This window comes from Gordionus sp. m RMFG-2023, chromosome 3 (assembly GCF_954871325.1).
Source record: "Gordionus sp. m RMFG-2023 chromosome 3, tfGorSpeb1-WG-v2, whole genome shotgun sequence".
Lineage (NCBI taxonomy): Eukaryota > Metazoa > Nematomorpha > Gordioida > Chordodea > Parachordodidae > Gordionus > Gordionus sp. m RMFG-2023.
In genome coordinates this window covers 32492181-32517077 of record NC_088777.1, presented here as the reverse complement: position 1 = coordinate 32517077, position 24897 = coordinate 32492181, and the positions used below count along the sequence as shown (strand labels likewise).

At 28.6% G+C, this 24897-nt stretch overlaps 2 protein-coding genes across 4 annotated transcripts in view; one reads left to right on the top strand and one right to left on the bottom strand.

Moving 5' to 3' along the window:
- Positions 1–22559, bottom strand: part of LOC135925775 (uncharacterized) — a 28349-nt gene extending 5790 nt beyond the window's left edge. The window contains exons 1-17 of one of the 3 annotated variants that reach the window (XM_065461248.1): positions 22501–22552; positions 22362–22458; positions 18282–18877; positions 16621–17956; positions 16105–16450; positions 15422–15517; positions 15075–15217; positions 14571–14856; positions 14103–14172; positions 13716–13773; positions 13325–13400; positions 11864–11965; positions 11629–11727; positions 10138–11099; positions 9927–9984; positions 7438–7602; positions 6225–6477 (exon numbers count right to left, since the gene is read on the bottom strand). In XM_065461248.1, the coding sequence (XP_065317320.1) occupies positions 6225–6477; positions 7438–7602; positions 9927–9984; positions 10138–11099; positions 11629–11727; positions 11864–11965; positions 13325–13400; positions 13716–13773; positions 14103–14172; positions 14571–14856; positions 15075–15217; positions 15422–15517; positions 16105–16450; positions 16621–17956; positions 18282–18793 (4562 nt within the window). In that variant the 5' untranslated portion in view covers positions 18794–18877; positions 22362–22458; positions 22501–22552. Of the gene's footprint in view, positions 1–6224; positions 6478–6724; positions 6921–7437; positions 7603–9926; positions 9985–10137; positions 11100–11628; positions 11728–11863; positions 11966–13324; positions 13401–13715; positions 13774–14102; positions 14173–14570; positions 14857–15074; positions 15218–15421; positions 15518–16104; positions 16451–16620; positions 17957–18281; positions 18878–22361 lie in introns of those variants that run through there. The other 2 variants (XM_065461247.1, XM_065461249.1) reach the window with 2 other exon arrangements.
- A 294-nt stretch (positions 22560–22853) lies between these two features.
- Positions 22854–23954, top strand: LOC135926899 (uncharacterized). Its single transcript, XM_065462833.1, has one exon. The coding sequence runs from the start codon at positions 22854–22856 to the stop codon at positions 23952–23954; it is 1101 nt and encodes a 366-aa protein (XP_065318905.1).
- Positions 23955–24897: the final 943 nt, after the last annotated feature.

Here is a 24897-nt window from a genome sequence, read left to right as displayed (position 1 = left end):
TAGGTCTGAGGGGGCCAGGAATATTTTTATCAACAATAAATATTGATATGGGTATCAAATAAAAGCTAATTTAAATATCTTTTGACTGAAAGCATTCCTTCTTAATCTTGATAGGCATGACTTGGTTTTGGGGATGGGTGCAGGGCGGAGGGGGGGATATTTTTTTGACATGGGCATCAAATAAAAGGCAATCAAAATATTTTTTTATTGTAATAACTTGAAGCGGGCGGGTATAGATCTTGGGGGGTCAGGAATATTTTTAACACAAAATATTGTTATGGTTATCAAATAAAAACTAATTTAAATATCTTTAGACTGAAAGTATTCATTCTTGGTCTTGATGGGTTTGATAGGTCTTGGGGGTGGGTGGGGGCAAAGTTTATTTGAAATGGGTATCAAAAAGGTATTTAAAATATTTTTTGATTTCTCTAAATGGGCTCTAGGTCTTTGAGGGTCAGGAAATATTTTATCAACACAAAATATTAAATAAAAATTACAGATTAAATCTATGCCCCAAAAATATTGAAGCCAAAATTATCTAAATGGAGGGGGAGAAACTATGGGTTGGAACCTGTTTGGGAAAAATTGGTTCCCAATTTTTAAAAACGAAGGTTCACAAATCAATAAAATTTAACAATTTAACCATTCCTAATAAGACCATCTCCATAATAATAGCATCAAGAAATGCATCTTTTCTTATGGTAATTGTAAATCAATTTGCCAAAAAAGTTACAACAATAAGAGATGCCAATGTTTTAAAAATGGTATTATTTGTTTCACAAAATGTCACTTAAATATTATTTGTGTAAATAATAAATAATTGTTCAAAATTATATTTAAATTTCAATTATCAAAAACATATAAAATATGTGTTGATTATATGGCTTGAAAAAAAATATAATAATAGGCATGCTTTGCTTGTAAAGAGTGTAATAATTTATAAATGCAATAAGAAAAATTTACAATGTCATTTTAAAATTTGTGAAATGATGGTTTCAAATATAGCTTCCAGAAATTTTGAGATTTAAAAATATAACATATTAGATTAAGTTCCGAGCAAATAATTTTATCATTATAATACAATGAGTTTTTAAAAAGCATAGACTATATATATATGACCCCTGCTTATAGTGATATTTAATATTGAAGTCTAAATAAGTTGTATTTAACTCTTATTTGATACCCATGTTGATGTTTTGTGTTAATAATAATATTCATGACATTTTAACAAGCCCGCTTAGCGTGATAAAATTAATATAATTAAAAGATATTTTAATTCTTTTTATTTAATATCCATATCAATTTTTATATACCCTTCCCCCATTCCCAGATTAAGTCCAACCATTTAAGATAAGAGTAAATACTTTAAGTCAAACGATATTTAAATATTTTGTGTTTATAAAAATATTCTTGACCAAGACCTCCCGCCTAGTTAAGTATAATTATTACAATCAAGAGATATTTTAATTATCTTTTATTTGATACCCATATCGTTATTTTATGTTGATAAAAATATACCTGACACTCAAGACCTAGAACCGCCTACCTCCTGACCCCCCAAGACGTAGACCCGCCCACTTAAAGTGATTATTATACCTTTTATTTGATATCCATATCAAAAAAATTATTTTTTACACCCCCCACCCCCATTAACCCCCTTGATTAGGTCATACCCATCAAGACCAATAATGGATACTTCCAGTCATGAGATATTTAAATTTGCTATTATTTGATAAACATATCGATATTTTGAGTTGATAAAAATATTCCTGACCCCCCAAGACCTAGACCCTCCCGCTTAAAGTGATTATTACAATAAAAAAAAATATTTTTTACCCCCCCCCCCCCTCCCCCTTTAATTATTTGATATCCATATCGATATTTTGTTTTGATAAAAATATTCCTTACACCCCGACATAGACTGTCCTATTAATGGTGAAATTTTGACCTCTAGTTGAATAGATCTTTTGATTAGCTTTCGATTGATACCCTATATTCGACATATCTACTTTTATAAGCCCCCCCCCCAAAAAAAAAAACTTTGAAAATAAATACAATAAAATTTTTAAAAATAAAGCATAACGCGTTTTAAAAGCTTCTTTATCATGCTAACGTAATAATATCGATTAGTTCTTTATCATTAAATAAATTGAAATCTTAAAAGGATCCCTTTTAAATTACTTGATGATCCCGGATAGTTCTGATCCCTTTAAAAATTACAACATATATATTACATTTTGCATATTTTGTTCTGGAGTATGCATAACTTGAATCTTTGCCTAGTTTCGCAGGCATCCGGTCAATGACCTATGTTTTCATATCAGATAATCAAATATAAGTGCCATTATAGATGAATTTTTTTTTTAAATTATCGGTTCATTCAAAGATTTCCCTGATTTTCTTCTATCTGCAGATAACTATGCGTTTTAAATTGGATAAGTTTCATAAATTTATTCTCTTTCATGGCATATTTGCCACCCATATAAAAGCCATGAATTCACCACACACACATCAATGAGATGAAAAATACTTCTCAATAGAACCCTTTTCCTTTAATGTCTACTCGATAGCATTCAACTAGCATATCATGGTCTTGGCACATCAATATATTTTTTGCTACTTAGTGATCATCTTCTTAAATTTACTATTTGATGAACAATGACAAAGGATGAGATGACCTGCACAAACTTATTGTCGTACCATTTGAACAATTATTATATTTCCTTTTTTATCAACTTTACATACATAGCTCCCGCGGCCTTATTTCTTAAGTCTCTAGCATTTTAACTTGCAATCTTTCATCAAATTACTTCTAATAGTTCCTACCAAATATACCTATTTCTTTAATTTTTTAGCCAATGCTATTGAAGAAATGAAGTTATCGCAAAAGGATTTATGATTTTAAAATTTCGGGATATTTTTAGCCAATTGAAGGACTATATCACTAATCATTCCTAATTCTGATGGTTTTGGATTAGTTTGCTTTCCCGCATAATTTTTAAAATCATATACAATACCGGAGGATCAGGCTAAACTTTGATACCCCATTTATGAGGCTTCGATTTTATATATTATTTTAAATGAACTCCGCCCTTTGAACGGGATGATTAATTCAACATATACTCTTTCCTCCATCTCTAATCTTCGCATATTGTTTTTTTTGGATGATAATGTTATCATTATTTTCTAGATCTTCAATCTCGACTTGAAGATTATTAGATGTTCGAGTTGATGAAGTTGAAAGAGAATCATCGTAGAGAGTGTGCAAAATATCTTCTTCATTGTCTGATTCATCGACGTCGGCTTTCGAAATGTCTCCCTCGACTAGTATAATAATTTGGTAAATTATGCAGATTTTAAAAATATAATAAATGTAAAATTGTAATATGAATAAGAGGACATAAGTCTTATGGACGTCAAGAGGTATTTTAAAATCCCAATGACTGATTTTGGAATCATACACTTTAAGTTGATATAAAAAGAGCATAGTCATTTTTAATAAAATAATTAATCATAATATTATACACTTACCTTTAATAATGAATAAAAATTTAAGAATTATTAAATATTATCCACAGAATTCATTATATTGTGGTTTTATAATCATATATTTCAGTAAAATGGTAAAGATAAAATTGTGAAAATATGATTGGATCAAATTTAAAAATAAAATATCAAGCGTTAATAATTTTCATAAAATACGAAAATATTTTTATGATATTATATGACGTCAAAACAAATAATGAGACGTTTATAAATAGACTATAAAATAAAGGTTGTTCTTTTGCAAATGGCGATATTTTAAAGGCGTTATTTTTAATCGTTGAGCAGTCTATATTAATACAAGCCTATGATTAAAACATCAGATATATTAAAATTATTATGTAAAATAACCCTTTTTAAGCAATTTATTATTGTAAACATAGATATAATTCAATTTTCTGAGGTTATCTATTGTTTGCTGCACGCATACATGCTATATCTATCATTTGGACTATATCGTTAAAAAAAATTATTATTATTATTTATGATTAAAATATGCACTTAAATGAGGGTTTAGTCAAAAATTAAAAAAAACTTTTTTTTGCTTATCATATTTTTGGGAATTGGATAGAATTTTTTGTGGGGATAAATTATAAGTGGGTCCTGGTAGCAATAAGACCTATCATTATTTGGCTAGTAGCCACTTCTTATCCTCAGCGTACTGTAGAAAGATTAAGTAAATCTTTCTATTTATTTCATATATTTTTCTATTACCACACCTTGGCTAAAACTAAGCAAAAACATAGTATACGCACGACGTCGAAATAAATAAATACAATTTTATAATCTTCAGAATTAGAATATAACTTTGTTCGATCTTTATTTAAACCCATAGGAAATATGGGATGTATTTTATGAGTTTGTGGCATACAGTATTTCTTCCTCCTCAAATTCATCGATAGTACTTAATATGTATATTTTTTATTTTGCATACTGATATAAATCAATAGGTGCTATGATTTTTTAAGTTGAGCATTGTACGCTGGATCGTGCTGACAACCTTTTTATAAAGCATTCAAGGCCTTTCATGGATATTTCCCGGCCATTCTCTGGATCCAAAATTCGACTCATGAAAATCTAAATTTATAATAAATTGCGCGGCATCTATAAGAACATTAAAATATGATATCAGGTTTATTGCCGAACATATCCTTCAAAGAATTAATTATTAGGCTTTGGTATAAATAAATAGCTATAATAACATCGTGATGAAGTGATTCTGATATTACAATGCAACTTATATTAATTTTACCATCAATATTGTAATAAATACCATTGGATGAATAATGGCTTAATCATCCATTATATGAATAATGGCTTAATCAAACATTATATGAATAATGGCTTAATCATCCATTATATGAATAATTTTTGGAAAAATAGCATAAGAAAATATTCATTTTAGTTTAATTGTTATTTTAAAATAGAATGGAAGGATGATTGCTCGATAGCAATATGGCGTAAATAAATAATGATGAACTCCAAAAAAAGAAAAAAATAATATGTTCAACAGACTTTGTGGTACTCATTGTTTACAGGAATGTAAACAATTTTCATTTCTTTATATATATTTCATACTGTTTTTGAATTGAAAACATTCCGAAGTAATAATGGCATTCACCCATATAACAAATGATTGTTGGATTACCCCATTTTGGGCTAATATAATTTAGTAATGGGTTACTTGGCGTATTTATTAATTTTCCAATATTAACATAGAAGAATATCAACTTCATATTTTGGCGAATCACGCCAACGTGCATTAATCCAGTCAATATACAATTCTTAACCAGTTCAGAGCCGATTTATTTTTTATAAAATCATCGATTAATTATTTGGAAAATCATAAGATGGGTGTTCAGCATTCATTTACTACCTATATTTTTAATGATTATTTGAAACAATTTATAAAATTATTTAAAATAAAGAAATTATAAAAATCCGAGGGCTTGAAACTAAAAAAGATATAAAATTCCGAGCCGGCTGAGACTTAAAATTTTGCAGCTCTCATATTTTTTTATTATATCGGAAATGCGACGAGACTGATAATATATTTTTTTTAAATTTGTTAACGAAAAATGATATATAATTTGTGTGACTTTAAACTAAATATTTTTCGAGTAATTCTAGATTCCTTAAAAGGAGAAAACGCCTGCATGGGACTTTGCATAACTCCGGATATATTCAAGATAGAATTTAAAAATATTTTGATTAGTATAAAATTTACACATCGTTCATTTTAAAAAATGTTATCCGAAAATCTCGTTTTTTTGGTAGATTTGTCATGGAAAATTTAACTTTATTTTAATATTTTTAAAAATTATAATCATAATTGGATCCGCCTGAGCACTCATTATTTTAAAATATCAAGTAATGGGTCGATTTCTACCAAGATGGTGAATAAAAATATATTTAAGATACAATGCTAATGCTAGATAATTGTTAGAATGGTAATTTTTTAAAATTTGAATATCCGATTTACTTTTTAATACACATTTATTTTATTGATATTTGGGTTATTTTGTTCTTCCAAATAAATATTTTCTTAAATAATGTTAACCAAAATAGAATCGGTTGATACCGGGATCGGTCTTTAAAATAATAACAAACAATGAATATTCGACCACCCAAAAATGAGAAATTATCTATCAAATGTTAATATTATGTGTAATGCCTATTACCTTTTGAGGCACTCAAGCAACAAGGTATAAGGAGTCGGTTGACCGGCTTTGATAGATAACTCGGCGATCCTAGGATCCGTTATTTTGAGTTCGTTGAAAAGTTCGAATTCCTCTACTTCCTCTCTCACTTTTTTGTGATTGCTACTTTTATTGTCATTATTTGCCTTCTTTTTGTAATCATGGAAAGGGGAAAAGTTTGGTACGTGGGAGTTGGAGGTAGAAGAATGGAAAGTTGTTTTTATCAATTTTGAGCCTTTTGTATAAACATTTTACTCATCATTTTTGGTATATGGTTTATTTTGTTTAAAAATTATTTGGGTTAATTTAATTTTGTTTATTTTTTATTCAAGGTTTTTTTATAAAGGGTGAATTTATATCAATTTATAGTAGTTTTTGATGACAAGAATAATATTAATATATGTATTATTTTTCTGAATTTGTTTGTAGAATGAATTAAGAGAAATATATATACGCGTATTTTGAAAAAGAAGAAGTTAATATATTTTTTTTTTCGCGAAACTTTTAAATTATTATTATTATGATTTTTGGGGAAAAAATAAAGAGTACATTTGAAAATTTGTTGTTATTATATCAACAATAATTTACGTTAATACTTTTGAGACGTTCTTAATATTTTTTATAAGATTTAGCAAGGTTGTGTATTTGACCGGTATTTCGGTTCGGGCTGGGTCTGGCCTAATATTTTTAAAATATATTATTACATTAGTCAAATAAATTTATATATTTTAAAATTCTCGCAAGAAACAAGGCTTAAATATTTTTTATTTGAATATTTATTCAATCAAAAAAAGTATTAAATTTTTCTACATTTAAATAAATTAGAGGCGGGCTGGGCCGACAAATAATTTCTATTTTTACTTAGGAGGATAAATAAAAAAAAATTGTTTGGGATCAGGCCGGGGCCGGATGAATTTTTTCAAAATTAGGGCCGAGCTAGAAAAATTAGGCCCGATTCAGATCACTAATGAGAATAATAAGTCTTACAAATAACGATGTACAGAACCGTAAAAGTGAAGGAGGGAAAACTGGCCTATCCAGTAAATATGGAAAACCGCCAATAAAGGAAAAAAGTTAAATAAAAGTGGTCATATATATAAGAAAATTATTTAAAAAGATAAAATGGGCCATCAAAAATTGAGAACTCTATCAAGGTCTTTGCTCTATAAGCATATTCAACTTCGTAGGTTTATACTTTCAATCGAGCTTCTAAGTGTGTTGCTGGAAATGGATATATTGTTGGGTTCTTTATAATCTCTTTTTCCATCATCACGATCACTAGTTGTAGCAAAGAATGTTGGAGTCACCTTCTTCTCGACCGTAGTTGGTCGTTTGCACAGTTTCTCGCTATGGGTATTATCTATGGATTTAGAAGGAAAACAATCAATTACAAAAGAAGGTTTAGAATATTGGCAAAAATATTTTTTATAAAGTTTCTATTGGAGTGACCTACCGATATTCCCTATTTTAAATCATTTGAAAAAAAGCGAATATAATCTCTAAAACAAAATAAGAGCAAATGGATCAGTGCGGTTATTCCAGATCAATTCAACCCCCCTCCCCCCCAAATTACCATTTGAGAAACTCGGCTTGGAGTTTACCCTTGGTGGTTTATGAGTTGTTAGATTCAATTACAACCAGGCGCGTACGCAGCGGGGGGGGGGCAGGGGGACAAATCCCCCCCAAGCCTGCCGGATTTATTTTTCAAAAATATTATTGTTAATATTAATTTATATTTGTTAATATTTATTCCTATCTCATGTATATATTTAATTATATTTATTTATCACATTCATCTACTAAGTTATTTTATCAATTAATTTCGATTTCAAGATTTCCTTGGCGTTATTTACCTATTATTTCCAAATTTTAGTGGCGTATTATTTATCTAAATTTCTAGTCAAATAATAATTATCGCTGAGACTCCTTGTCCAACAGGGAGAAAGAAATTGCAAGCTTGTCCACGAGATCGAGTCTCCACCATCAAGCAGTAACAGCTTTTATGGAGTTAGAGGAGCGGATTATTAATGTTATTAATGAAATATCAAAATGGGTTGAAAGAAATATTTCCTCAGAAGCAAGAAAATTATTGGATTCAATACTTATTCCAAATTTTTTTTCTCATTAGAATGTATTATTTAATTATACAACTATTTTATGTAATACTTTTCAAAAACATGACATTGACTTGATTAAGAAGATGAGAATAGCGGAGAGCATTTTATTAGAACTCAAGCAAATTAGTGCTAATGTTGATGAAGAATTTCATATTTTATATGTTATTGTTGAGTCAAAAGAGAGCTATACGTGTTTATTTGTCCCCCTCGACTTGCAGCAAGCAAGCTCACCGTCAAAACATTAATATAGGATCAGTAGAAGAGTATTATAAAACAAAAGTCCCCTCTCTTAGATACATTTATAACCCAAATAAATGAATGGTTTTCAATTAATCATGCAGCACTTAAAAATCCGCAGATATTACTTCCACAAAAGCCTTTCCAACTTTTTTCAGATGGTGATAGAAAAAAAAATAAAATATTTGTTAGATTTTTATCATGAAGATGTTAAAATATCTTATGATGCCTTATTAGCTGAATAACTATGATTAAAAGATTAACTATGGTTGATACAGTCCCAAAAAATGCTATGGATGCGTTGCATTATTTCAAACACATTTTAGATTATATTCCCAATGTATTAAAATGGTTATATATATTAGCAACTCTTGCCATTAGTAAACTAATGAGAGAACATTCTCTTTTTTAAGAAGAATAACAGAGCCCTGCAGAGATACCATTTGCAGGGCACGGTCCAAATTTTTTTTAAAGTTTTTTCGGCCCCTGTTTTTTAAAAAAAATGAAAATAAAGTTTTCAGGCCCGGTCCGAATTTTTTTAAAATAAATTAAATTTATTTTTGATTTTTATAGCTAATAATGGCGACTTCAAATATTTGGTTTTAAAATATACAGTTCGACCCGGATATTCTTTTTAAAAAAATTTTCAGGCCCAACCTGGGTGTTTTTTTTAAAAAAATTTCGGGCCCGGCCCGAGTATGTTTAAAAAATTAAAATACGGTCCGGCTCGGGGGCCAGCCTGCAAGTCTCTGAAAAACATACCTATGAAATACAACTTCTGAAAATGAATGATTTGGATCTTTTGAATATTCATAGGCATTTAATGCCAAGCAAGGATAGATAATTGAAAAATTAGCTCAAAACATACAAAATACAATTATTCCTAAGAAACTTTTTGTGTATTAATTTATATTTCCAACATTTAAATTTTTTATACTTTATATATTTTAAAGGCTCAAAAAATTTAAATTTCAATTTTGGGTCATTTAAGTGATTCATATCGTGGTTATATTCACTTTATATTTTATAATTCATATTTATTTTATAGTTTTTCAATGCCGGTTTATATATATAATTTTTTTATAATTCACAAAATTTAAAAGTGTGTATTAGAAAAGTTATTAGTCCTAATAAATTTATGCTTAGTATTTTTAATTAACAATAATATTTCTTAAAATATTTCACCCCCCCCCCCTTCCCAATACCAAATTCCTGCGTACGCGCCTGATTACAACTTAAGCAATTTATCCCCTTTTCGATATTGGTTAAGCAATAGATTTATAATTAAACATTCTGTTCGAGAAGAAAATATTTATCTTAAACGTTTTACCTTCTTCCTTGATGATGTTCAGAGCTTGCGATTGATCGGAAGCGTATATATTCGGTACCTAAAATAAAAAGAATACAAAAAATCATTATAAAAATTAATAATTTTAAAAAAATAGAGTAAAAATAGTGTAAATATTGGGAGAACTATAATGGCTCAACTTTTTATAATGAATTAGAGGTGGGAGGGTGGAATAATTAAAATACATTTATACCCCCAAGTTTCCCGTGACATTCTCTTTAATAGGTTGTTCATATTTATCGAAAAGGTCCATATTGGTAGCATATAGACAAGATCGATCACCCACATCTGCCTTTATCTCGGCATAATTCTCTACCCTGGAAAATTCTTCGAATTGCTTTAAAAGTAGTTGAACTTCTTCAATATCCTCACCAATCGGTGATTCACTGGTAATAATTTTTGGCAGGAGATAATTGGCCCGATTTTCAGAATTCTCTGTTTTAAAGTTATCGTCAAACAATTCGTGGATATTGTCCTTTGCATCGTGAAACAGATATTGGTGGTTTCCTGCTCCTTTCTTATCACATTTAGTTTCCATCGGGTAATCTTCGTCAATGTTATCGGTGTTGTTGTTAAACAGATTTTTTTGGTTAATTTCGTTTAGCCCTCCCGAATTCGGTGTAAATATTTCTGTTTTTGCGTTCGATAATAAAAAACTGCTTTGGCTTTTTATACTACGTTCATCAGAGAAATTTCCTCCTGTGTCATCGCTTATTTTATCCATCATTTCTTTGTAATTTTTATCAAAATTATTGCTGGGGAGAGCATCATTTAGGTCTGCCGAATCTATTAATTGATTATCGGATTCATAATTTATACTATTCTTATTATCACGGGCATGGGTAAACTTATGAGGTTGTCTATTATCGCTATCAAGATTGGCATTTCTATTAATTTGATCGACAATTGGGAAACAATTTTTTTTACCAATATTCTGAAAGAGAGACGCTTTCTTGTCCAGTCCTAATAATTGATTGTTGGTAGTAACTTCATTTTTATCGGTATTTTCTAAAATTTTAATGTGGGCACCACCCATGAAATTTAAATCGTCTTCTTTGCATTCATCTTTGGTAATTAAATTTAAAGGGGGTAAATTTTTACTCTTTTCGTAGAGAGACGCTATCTCCGGGTTCAATACTGATAAGGCTACACGGGCTATTGATAATTAAAATTAAACAAAAATTTTAATATAAAATTTTTTAAAATATTGGGAAAAGATATGAAAATTAAAATATTCGAGGGGCTTGATCTTCTATTTAAAATGTATTTTTAAGGTGATTAAAACTGAAAGGGAAAAAAATAATTTGATTCAATTAGAATATTTTGGTATTTAGAAAATAATTTATTGAGATTAAAATCCCGTTTAAGTATATTTAATAATTTTTAATCTAGCTCATTAATTAGTAAAGTCGATCCTGACAGGCAGCACTTAGAGAATTTAATCGAAAAAATATAATTCGACATGACTCGTTGCTTTCATCTTACCAGCACAAAATCCAGCTATAAAAATTAATCTTTAAATAGTGTCTCTCAGATAAATAAAAGATATCCCGAGCTCAAGAGCAAAAGCAATACTGTCTAATTGAAGAGAATTATTTTCCTTCACTTTTTCTTTCTTCCGAGCTCTTTTTTAGAGTTAACAAAGGATAATTAATATTTAGTTTATAAATATTATGTTATAAACCTGCATCTAACTTAGCATTTTTCTTATTAGAACCATAGCCGATTCCATATTCGAGACCTTTGATGGAGAGCCGAGCGCTAAAGGGTGTATTGGAGTTTTCTGCATATATTTATTAAAAATTATAACAATTTTTTTTGAGGGGGGGGGGGTCAAAAAATTACGTTTTTCTTCTTCTTATTTTCCTACCTCCTTTCTAATTCATAATTTATCGTTTATTCAAAGTAAGCATCATTACCCACGGTATGGAAGGTGTAAGAAACTTGGGTCTTAAGCACATTTTGAACATATTCGTGTAAAATGCTTAATACGGTTTTATCTTCCGGGTTGAAGTAAAAATCTTTTTTTTAAAAGAAATGAAAAAAATCCCAATTATTTTTGAAACAATATGAAAATGAAAAATCTTGTTAAATCTAATAAACTTTGTATCTAATGGCATTCATATTATAAAAATTAATTTTTAAAAACATCGTGCGGTAAGATTTCATATGGAATAGAATATTTTTAAACTATCCTAATTTAGTGCTAATCTTATTATTGTTTTATATAAAGTTTAAAGGGTATTTGAATTTTTATTATAATCGGATTAATGTCTTGACATTAGCAAAATTTCTCAAGGCGTAGTCGGAAGGGATTCTCTTTCGGAATAAAATTATTATTTAAAAAATGTAACATATCCAAAGGTCATCCAATAAAATTTATAGGGAAATACCAACCTTGCACCCCCTCCCCCCGCCATTTCCTAAATTAGGCTATTATTGTATCATTGCAAACTATTTTAACTAGATATTCAAACTAGCCGACCCAAATTACTAGGACTTAGGATATTTATTTCGGATTAAAATTTTATATACTATTACGATGACCTCATATTGATTTTGGCAAAATTTTGGGTTTGACCATTTTTTACGAAATTATTAATCCCAATTTTATAGGATATTATTATATATTAATACACTATCTCACAATATATACATTCGGCCACTAACAATTTTTTGTTTGATGCATTTTAAAATTTGAATAAAAATAAAACTATTTGTGGAAAATTCGACTATAAATAAGTAAATAATAGAGATTTACTGTAAGAATGACCATCATAGATATCTGATTTAACTCTAATTAAAACTTTATGGAAAATCATGTAAAAACAATTAAGAAAATAGAACCTTCTAAAAGGAATCTTCAAAAAAAAATGAAAGATCGAATTTTACTTATCAGGAATTCTGCGGAAATATCATAAATAAAATTCCCGACAAAATAAAAGTTGTTTTTAGTGCGAAAATAGATGCAAGCATGAGCTAGTAAAAATAAGGTCATAAATCATAAAAAAATTGAACAAATTATAAATAATTAATTTTATTTACTTTTTAAAAATATACAATGTCGGTATTTTTTATATATAATCTTATAGCTTAATTTATATAGAATTTAATAAATAAAAATATTTATTTTAAATTATGCAGTTTTATTTTTATTAAAATTTTAAAATCATATAAAAAAATCATAAATGGCTGAATATATATGATGTGTGGTTGTATATTCTGGAAATACAATAAAATGTCTTTAAATTTTTTTTGACTAATTTTATATAGATTGGTAAATGTTACTTTATAAAGCTTTTGCTTTAAAAATTATATAGAAATATTTTTGTCTTCCTTTAAAGATTTTTATAAAAATGATTAATATATATTTTAATTACTTTTTTTTTTTGCGACTATTTGTCCGTTGTACTTTTGGGTTGGCAAAATGCACTTCACAATTTTTGCTGATTTCGGCTTTTCATTTAAGGTATTATTTTTTTATATATAAAATGAATCAAATGTTTGTAATGTGTGGCCCAATTTTCGTATAAAAGAAACGCGAAATGACAAAATCTTTTCCTTTTTTAATCTCTGAATTGATAAGATAGTATAGTGTAATAAAGTTTATAGTAAAGAAAACCTAAAGTATATTATATTAAATGGATTATAACATTTCATATATTTAATCCCATATTTCATTTAATGGTCCCCTGTAAAATTATAATTTTAAAAATTTATACTTTTTTCTATCTTACTCTAACTATATCAAAGAAAAAAAATGGAATTTACTAATGAAGGTCTTTGAGATTTGACTTTTTTAATATGCCTCCTTCTATCAGCCCAGGTTCTTTGAAAGGATAAATAAAAAAAATTGTAATATAGTAATGTATAAAGTGGTACTCATGTACCCATTAATTGCCTTATTTCGATGTCAGAAATAAATAGAGGGAAATTATAAAAGTATTTGAAAAAGACTTGAACAGCTATCTATTCAAATATTTGCAAGTGTTTATAAAGTAATAATCTATAATCGTTTGAAAACTGATGTTTTTAAAGTGTCTTTTAAAAACGTATATAAAATACATTCCTTTTTAAATAAAATACAATAACAATGAGATTTATCTCCAATTGAACACAAAGAATAAGACGGGAAGAGAATATTGAATAATAATATACTTGAATCTTCTAACAGTTATAGTTTGAAAATCGAATAATTTTTCGCAATATTGTCTAAGTTGAGCGGGAGCTGATAAAAGATTATTAGAAATCATTTTTATAATTGTACCCAGATTTTTTTTAAAAAATACATTAGGATTAAAGGTTAGTACAAGTCATAGATTTGATAAGCTATTAGCTCAAGTTTTTTCTCTATTTATTTGGAAAATAAATTTATCGCAATCATCCATTTTAAACAAATATTACGGAACATTATCTTTAATATTTTGATAAATAATGTTCCATTTGAATTTAGAGAAAAAAATCAATCAGGGTATGATTTATAGTGTGTATTATTCTAAAATTAGTTATAAACGAATTTGTTTTCAAACAATCTTAGAAATTGAGCCACCTCCCATTTCCTCCAATTTCATACCTAAATATTTATCATTAGACCCAATATTTACTATTCTAAGTTAATATATAAACCTATCCAATGTCTCTCCTTGATTTGTTCAGCAGATTCGACAGTAACTTTGATTAAATCGCTTATAATATTATCATTTAGATTCCTCGGTAAATTTCTTATTGATGCTCGGTCATCGGAAATATTTTGTAAGAATTCTTGGTCGGGAACATCATTATTCCCATGTGTCGATGTTTTAGAAATATTTTCTGCGTTATACTTTTCCAACAAATCAATTTCGTTACTTTGACGTTCCTTAAATCTTTGGTAAAGCAGACAGGGTATACCACCCAGAGGAACGCTATGTTTCTTTAGTAAAAATATGAAACATTTCTATTCAATTAACTTAACTTAAATTTATTTTATTCTTTATTTTATAAAAAATAAAATAATTACAAATAATTTTCCGGATCCTCCATGGAAAGAAATCAGACGGATCGGTTAAAAAATTTTTAATATGAAAAGGTCAATTATTGTTTATAACAAATAAACGAAACAAGAAAGAAGATAATAATGATTTTAAAAACCCTAACACTAGCCGATCCTAGAAAGTAAGGTCTGGCTAGAGTGCAGACCCTGGTCATCCTATTTAAGTAGATGGGAATCCCGCTATTGTGTGTTACTTCAATCCATTTATCGGGCAGAACTTCGAAATCGTCTTTATCTACGGCTATAAAAAAAGTATTAAAATTCAAAAGCTTATTGTTTTTCTCTTATCCTTTTGTGCTTTCTATCCTTTTTCCTCATTCATTTAATCTTACGTTCTTTCTTTCTGTCCTAGCTTTTTACCCACCCATCTTAGTTTTTCCCTTTATTTTAATTTTCAAAATTTCATTCTTCTCCATATAAAATAATAAAAAAATTATTAAAAGACCCTTCATGACACTCTTCTCGTAAACCAATGGGCCTATAGCTTTATCAACAGGTTGTTCAAGCATGTTAAATATTTCTTCGTCCTCCATATACTGATCTGTATATTAAAAGTGTAAATGATCTGTTAAAAATTAATAAATATAATTTTGACCAGGTCCAGATTAAAAAAAAAATTCCCCTCAAGGATGATCCGGATGTTTAAAAATTTAGTTATCTCACGGCCAGGTCCATTTTAAACTAGGCCATATTTTGCGGCTTAAAAAGAAATTTAAAATAAGAGAACAGATTAAATGTTAAATATTCCATAAATAATTTCTCCACTGGTAAATTATTAAAATTTAATTTTAAAAAAATTGTACCCTGTGCGGGTAAATTTTTATTTTTAGACCAGGCCTGGATTTGTAAAATTTGACTATTTTACGGGCCTTGTGTACAAGGTCTACAGGTCTCTGATATAAAAAAGGAAGGATAAAAATGAGAATTGTGAGTACACCATTTTCCGATTTTAACTTTCAAAATCTCTGGTCCCCTCACACAGTTTATATAAGAATAAGAGGTTACCTGTACAAAAAGGAATATAATTGAGTAATTAAGTTAAATGCTAATTTTATATGGGATACATTTAAATATAAATAAATCTAGAGATAAATCTTTCTTTTCGATAAAAAAATCTAATAAACTCACCCATATCTTCATTGAGACTTCCAGCTTCTCCTTCGGAACTGCTATCTTGATAAACTTTTGTTTCTTGGTCGCGTTCAAACAAAAAATTATCTTTCAAATTTTTTGGTAATATTTTTTCATCGTTAAGCATGTCGATTTGACCAGTTACATCCAATGATGGTTGAGGCAAGTATTTAAGATCAGATTCTAATGTTGGGTGATTAGTTGGTTGCTTATTTGTTATTCTATTATCCAATTTGTAAATATTTTTAGCACTCTTGGGTGGGAAATTTTTGTTGTGCCATTTGGATGTATAAGAAGTTTTGGTTATCTCGGGTATTATGTTATTGGTTGAAACGATTGCATTCTTTTATAAAAATGGTAAGGAGGGGGGGGGGAGAGGGGAGTAAAGACTTACATTTATATTTCAGCATTATACCGATAATTTAAATTAAATAAGTCAAGAAAATAGTTGTTGGATAAACGAAATAAAAGAAGCTTTTAAATTCATAAATTATATTGTGTATATAAAAAAACCATAGGAGCCAAAATATCTTCCTTGAAAGGACATCTCTCACGAATAGATCTTTGTCCAGTAATTTTAGTGAAACTACTATTACTTTGAGAGTCCGAAGTAAGGCGAATGTCACCAATTAAATCTTCACTACCTCCGGCTTCTTTCGTAATATTAAAAGAATTGAATGGAAAGGTATAATTGGCCTCTTTTTGACTAAATTGGATTATATCGTCAAGCTCATCTTCGCTCACCTCAACCGAATCCAAGATATGGAAAACGTTACTTTCATTCCCTATTTTCAAGACATTATTACTCAGAACATTTATTACAGCATTATCATCACAGGATTCGAGGATATAACCGGTTTGACCATAACTTAATCGTGAATTCCTGTGCCCTTCAATAAAACTACTATCATCGCGAGAGACTTGAATTTCATTAGCCATTTTCAGTGATTTATTTTCAAAATTGTCACCTGGTACGTCAATCTCCATTTTCGATTCTTTTTGATTGGCAGGTAATGTGTTTTTGATAAAGTTTGATATTTCTATTTCGGTACTTGAGAGCAATGATTCGTAACTGATTTCTCCTTCGGCATTCCGATCATCGCACGCTTTAAGGGGAAGTGGTAAATCTTTTTCTAACCCCTTTCCGCCTGTAGTCCTTTCGTGCCTGCAAGGATTTCGAAAGTTGAATTTGTTAAATTTATGATTATCTTCGCGAAGATGAGATTTCTTAATACGCTTCGATTCGGTAGCTTTGAATTCCAAAACCTCACACTGTTTTGACGATTCATGCTTTGAAATAGAAAGTGGAACAGTGTTTCTATTCGTAAAATTTCTCGATAACTGACCTTCGAGTTTCAAAATTGAACCCCCATTAGTATGGTAACTATTATTTCCCCTGCCATATCTCTTTCTTTTGATCTCGTTTTCCGACTCATTCTTTTTTACCGCTTCAAAATCCATTTTGTTGTCGGAGGCAATGGGTTTATACCTGGCAGGCAATTTGGTCAGAAGGTGTTGTTTTTTCAAGCTCTTCATGAGTCGACCAGGATCCCTAGAAGAGTTTCTATCCGATAGTTCGTCAACTTCGTAGGTAGAACCTTCGGAGCTCTGTTCTTCTAAGGTGGACATTAACAATAGTGTTTCCTGCTCCAGTTTCGCGCTTCTTCGCATTACGGCCCCTGTATTATGTGAGCTAGCCTTAAATTTGTATTTATCATCCTTCTCATGAGAACGATGATGAGAGGAAGAATGAGGAAAAAATTTATGAAAGGTATTGGTATACGATTGTTTTCTGATAGAATTTGAATGCAAGTGACGAGGAGAACGGGAAAAATAAGGTGGTGATCGACTAATTGATTTTTTATAAATAAAATACAGAGCAATTTCTTCAAACTAAAATTAAAATTGATAACTGTGAGTTAAAAAGAAATTATATTAAAACCCTTTTGTTTAAAAAAACATTTTCAGTTTAAAATGATATAGTAGTTACAGTTATGAGATTCATATAGGATTTTAACAATTGAGCATTAGCAGTATCAAATTAAAATTAAATTTAAAAAATAGTGGAAACCAACCCATCAAAATCAATTTACCAATCTACTTATATATTGACAAGATATTAACAAACATACCTAAAATAAACCATGTTTATTAAATAAAATTGTCATCAAAACCTTCTATGAAAAGATTTTCTTGCATCAACATCGCTCCTACCCCCTCGGAACTCAGTCATATTCCTGCATCTATCTGGCGAAGACAGCTTTCGCTTAAGATCCTTACTATGTTTATTTTTTTCATCACTGATATATTCAGATACTTTATCATGATTTTTAATTTTTTTATCATTTCTGGTAGGATCTGTGGCAAAATTGTTATTTTTAATATTTGTATCATTATTATCATTAGAAGAAGAGCCAGTTATAGATGGTCGGTGAATATAAGGATATCCATAAGCAGTATTATAAAATGGAGGTGGAGCATAATGAGGAATCATTACAGGTGGAAAATTGGGTCGGGGCATGTATGGTACCATGTGAGGAGGTGGAGGATAAAAGTTGTAATTGAAATGTTGCGGTGGTGGGTTATAACTGCAGTGGATAGGAAAAGGAACAGGAAGGGAGGGGTTAGATTTGGTTACTCCGGTTATAATTGCAACGGATTTCAGTTTTTTTTCAGTGGGAATCATTTTCTAACTTTAAAAAAATACTTTTATCATTAATTTTTGACGGCTCCCATTAACGCTTTTAATTAATAATAATGCAGCTGATATCTAAATTGTGTGTATATTTTTTTAGAATATATGTTTAGTATATGAAGAATATTAAAAATAAATCATGATGAAACAATTACATTAAATCAAACAGATGTTTAGAAATGAAAATTCTCCCATGGTTGCTTCTGATTGATCGTTCAAACTTGTAGTGAGGCCGGTAAAACATAGACCGGGGCGCATGCAGGCGGCAAATTTTTTAGATTCAAGCCTTACTCGACCTGTTACGGCCAAAGTGGTAATTTCAAATCAAAATATCTATGATGATGTTATCGCCGGTCCTGTAGGCCTCTAAGATATTTATTATTGAAAATTTGTTACATTATTAAGTATCTAATGGGCATTTGCCCACACTACCCTTCAGTTTAATTAGTATATTTAATAGAAATTCTAAATTTTTTAGTATACAAAGTGAAAATATCCTGTAATTGGTAAGTTAGCAACAAAATTTTAACCATAATCCGTAATTTCATAAAGCTCCAGCTATTTTTTTCCAATTTTCGGTAAAATATGTATATTTCGGAAGAGTCGATAGCGTCGCCAAGGTTTTGATATCGTATATATATTTATAAAAGGTGTCTAAAACTCCCTTTTTTGCTTAGAAACACAGGTAAAGCAATTTAGGTAAACCAAAAATTAAAGGCTCAAATTGGAGCCAATTTTTATTGTTTTTCTAGAAAATTTTTGACAATTATAAAAGGGGTCGATCGAAAATGTGCCTTTTTTGATCGATTTGACATGGAATAGCCCAACAGTATTATAAAAACACAAAATTTTCTATATTTTCTTTCAACCCCTATCCCCCCAACCCTTTTTCCAATTTATCATCGCTATATAGTTGAGTAGTATTGTGATACTGCATTCTACATATTTTTCTAGTATCAAATGGTATTGGAATACTTATGACATATGTATCGATATCTAAAAATAGATACATTTCATATATTTTTATTTTAGTTTATCTTTAAAAAAACATTTAGTTTTATATAGAATTGGCAAGTCGGTCAATTGACCGGTCAAATTCATTAAATTGATTAGAGGATAAAAAAGCTAAAGAAAAAAAAATTAAAATGTTTGAAAGAAGAAAAAAGATATAACATGATCACAATGCTGCTTATTTATTGGGTCCCCAATATCAAGGAAAGCATCTCACTAGTAGTGAATTTAATGATATATGTGATATAATACAAAAATTAGGCATTTTAAAAGGTGATGATGATCAAAGTATTTCAAGTGATATCATAAATTTTTTAAGAAAAAGTGGCCTGCTTAATAAAAATTTATGTGGAAAGAAGTAACTTCAATAATAAACAATCAGAATCTGGCCTCAGGTTAGAGGGATGGGCTTTGCCTACCATGCCCATCATTAGGGGAGTGGCATTTTACTACCAATTCATATACTTGTTCTTCAGAAAGAAATTGGAGTGGCATTTTACTAAATACTTCTCCTTCAGAAAGAAATTGGTCAATTTGGGTTAATATTTTTATGAATATAGAAATCGATTGAAGATCACAACAGGAAAATTAATTAAAAAATATTGAAGAAAATGATAACATCTAATATGAATAATAACAAGATTCTACCACAGAGAGTGAATCAGTTATTGAAATGACAATGAATTTAAAAAAATAAAATTTACTATAGATTCATTTTACTTTATGTACAAAATAAAGTTAATATTGTCTTAAAAACATTTATTTGAATGAACATATTTGATCAGTCAAATATTGGCCAATTGACAGAATAATATTTGACCAGTCAAATATACAACCCTGGTTTTACATAAGAAAAAAATCATCAGTGATCATATCATTCAAATTATTCAAAATTCGAAGAAAAAGCATTGCTCTTGATAAGTAGATATATATGATAAAAATTAAGCAACAAAACCCTGACAATTATCTTCAAACACAGATAAGAGATTTTGCTATTTTTAAAATTTCCAAAAATCAGTAAAACTGCTATTCAATATTGCAAAAAATGTTTTTACTGATAAGGAGATGCTACCTAGATAAAAGATTAGAAGAAATATATTTTAAAGACAAATAAAAATATTTTGTATTAATGTTACTTGCTAAATATAAATATCATAGATATGTTTTTCCATATAATATACAATTATTATAATTTCCTGGTCACTTTTCATTTAAATTTTAATCATTTACTAGCAATTTTTTTATTTTTTTAAATTTGATCCTAGATCATGCTCCTTTTCTTGATAAGATCATAATCAGATTTAATTTTTTTTTAAAAGGATCAACTAACATGCCTGTTAATTGTAGATCCTGCATGATTTAGCTCAAAGTAAATATTTTATTACTGGCCAGGCTAAAAAAAAATATAAATGACTAGACCAATCTCTAGTCAGTTGGATCACAAACACATCATCTTTAATTATTTGATTATCAATGCAATTAAGATAACTTTGCATAATAAAAAACTTTTAAAATAAAAAGACTTTATAATTAAAGGCCAAAAACATAGTGTTTTAAATTAAAAGTATAGTTCTAAAAAAAAATCAATAATTTATTAAAATTATATATATATATATAAATAATTCATTCATTTTTATGAATACTAAAATTTAAAAAAGCATATTTTATTCACAACTCCAAATTTCATAATTTAACTCATTTTTAGTTTTATTGTCCTGTTCTAGTATTTTTATTGTTTAATCATATTATTTTTCATGTACTCCATTTTCTTTGCCATAATGCTAAATAAACAATTTGTTAAGAATAAATAATTTTCTAAGGTTAATTCTAAGAGGAAAAATTATATGAATCAAATTTATTGATGCTAATTTATTTCATTTTGGTATTCTTATTGTTTATTCATTACCTTTTTAGGGCACTTGTCATTATTCTAAATAAACTAAAAATTAACTTAGCAAAATCCCTCTGTAATAGAAACTTTTTATAAATTAGATATAGATATTTTTTTTATATTTCAATTTCTCGAGCATTTAAACATGGACAGGTAACCACAACCTGCATAAAAATTGGTGAATAATTCTAATATATACAAATTTTCTTTACCCAGTTTGATGTGCATAATAATCATGTATTAGCTGTTCCCCCAACGTGAAAAGACAATGGATTTATAAAATGAGGATTCATGTAAAATCTAAATGATATATATTAATATATTATTAGAATTTTCATAAATCATTTTTCAATAGATAAACATTTTGACATTCCAAGATAATAATCTGGCCATGATTTCTATAACTCAATAGTTAAATTTAGATTAAAAATTTTATCTTAAAGTAGTTTTCCATATTTACAAATAGAAAGGATAACATTAATAAAATTAAAAATATTTTGATTATGACAAATTTAAATGTCTTGGCATCTATACATTTAGAATGAAGAAGCCTGCATATACAGTTAAATATGATGCCTCTCTATTATTTTTTATATTCAATAGAGAAATGTTCATAAATGAAATGTGTATGCATTAATGCAATTGGTAAATATTTACTCTTTCAGGTGTAGATCACAAAATTTCCATTTTGTTGGTAAAAATGCGATTGGCAGAATAATGTAAATTCCAAATTTATATCCGAAACTAATGTCCACTATAATAAAACGGGTATACATCATGTATAGGATCTATATACTAGTGAATATACATGGTGCACGCTACAACTCCTGGTGGGTGATGAAATTGCACTTCGTGCAATTTCTGGCGTGGTAATGAATGAATGAATTTGATATAATTACCTCAATCAGGTCCTCTATATAATTCTCAGGCTTGTTAATCGATCCGTTTAAAAAGATCAAATCCCCATCACGATCTTTCAAAAAAACAGGATCAAAATCCAGGATCGTCTTTTTATTTAAAAAAAAGGATCGCGATCATGATCCTTTTCTTATAATTTCTAAAGAAAATTTCTGATCGATGCAAAATTAACTAGTATATAATGAATACAACTGGGGTGCCTATTTTCGGATTACCGCATTCAATTTAGAAATGCCTCGTCAGGTTATGATTAAACAAGTACGCAATTTGGTCAACAATATTGAAAAAGAAAAATGTTGCATAACACTAGATTCTAGAATTCGAGATTTGATTAATAAACACCAAGAAATTTCGGAAGAGAATCAAGATTCTAAACATGCTATGGATATTCGAAGTATTAATTTGGATGATATGCAATTGTCAGAAGATATTCTGCGAAAAGAGTCGAAGCAAGATTTAATATTAAAAAAAGTAGCAATACATATTCAGCAAAGTTGGCGAAACTTTGATCGTCATAAAGATAAAGAAATAGTTAATTTTTATAATCGACGGGAAGAGCTATCTGTCAATCGTAATATTATAGAATGGAATGGGAGATTGGTTATTCCTAATAAATTAAGAAATGCAGTGTTAGGAATGATTCACTGGGGACATCCTGGGGAAAATGTAATGAAATCTATTTTTAGATTGTATTGTTGGTGGCCCAGATGTGATGTTGATATAGAAAATTTTATCAAAATATGTTCTGGATGCCAGAAAAATAGACCATGGTTAGAAGTTGATCTAATGCAGAATACCTCTGCTGATGCTATGATAAAACGACTAAATAAATGGTTTGCTAGGTTTGGAAGAGATTCAATTAGCGATCCCGAAGAAGCTATGACACAGTTAACAACCTACAGATTGGGAGAGCATAGTTCCACAGAGAGATCTCCTGCTAAAATTATGTTTGGGAGGCAATTGAAAACAAGTCTGGATTGGATCCGACCAAATGCCGAACACGAAATAGTAAGGGCCAATGATAAACAAAGCCTTCATCATGATTTATATTCAAAGGAAAGAGAATTTGAAATCTCACAACCTATATGGTTAAATAATGAAAATACCAATGGTTGGAGAGAGGGAGTAATTAAAGAAAGAATAGGACTTTATTCTTATATTGTTGAATCTTCCGAGAAAACATTACGGAAGCATGCAGATCAGTTAAGAAATCGTTTAGTTATCCCAAATCATGAAAGTTCTTTGGAAGTTACAGAAATGGTTGTGCCAGTGAATGAAGCAAATACAAACACAAATACAAACCACATTACGTTGTTCATCAAGAAACCGTAAACCTACAAGAGGTTTATTGAAGAAATTTAATTTTAAAATGTTTGAAGGAAATGTAATAAATTAAAAAATATTATTTATAGATATTATATAAAAAAATAGAATAGAATATTCGAAAATAAATTAATATAAATTTGATGTTAAAAATAAATTGAAATTAAATTAGTAGTCGTATTGTTTATAAATTAGTAGTCGGTATTACTACAATATGGTATTAAAGTTTTCTAAGAATAAATGAATATTACGAGTTCAATTTTATTTAATTTATTTTTTAAAATTGTTTTAAAACTAAAAATATCATGCTTATATAACATGTTACAAACCAAAAATCAATTTACATATTAATAAAATAATTTGTATATAAAAAAATCAATTTTCACAATTTATAAAAAAAAATCAATTTATATAAACATAAAAAAAAAAATAATTTAAAGGTTAGTATTAAATGGTCATATCAACATTCCACCCTTTAAAAAAAACGATCTCCATTCAGGTTTTTCTCGCATGTGAATCTTAACGTGCAGTCAACGTTTCTTAATAGTCATATTGTCATCATTAGTATATTTCATTAACTTTTGCTGTTGAAAGTTTATTTAAAAAAAATATTTTATTATATATATTTTTTTAGTCTTTATTTCATTATAAAATTATAGAATTTTTTTGGGCAAAATTATATTCCTGCTTGGTCTTTGACTAACAAGACTCTGTTCTTGTATTCCTAAATTTTGATCATCATTTCTTCTAAAACTTACAGTAAAAGGTATTGCATTTTCAGTATTTGTTTTCAAATGTGTCGTTTCATCAAGAGGTGTAATAATCGTAGACCTTTTTTTAATTTGGTCTAAATGTCTTCTAATAAATTTGTTTCCTGTATACACTTCAAATATTAAATTCCCATTTTACGTTTACCGTGCCTTTGTTCCAATATTATCCTTGAAGGTTTTAT

Bases quoted from the DNA above. Each gene is read 5' to 3' on its own strand.
- LOC135926899 (XM_065462833.1), top strand. From the start codon at position 22,854: ATGCCTCGTCAGGTTATGATTAAACAAGTACGCAATTTGGTCAACAAT.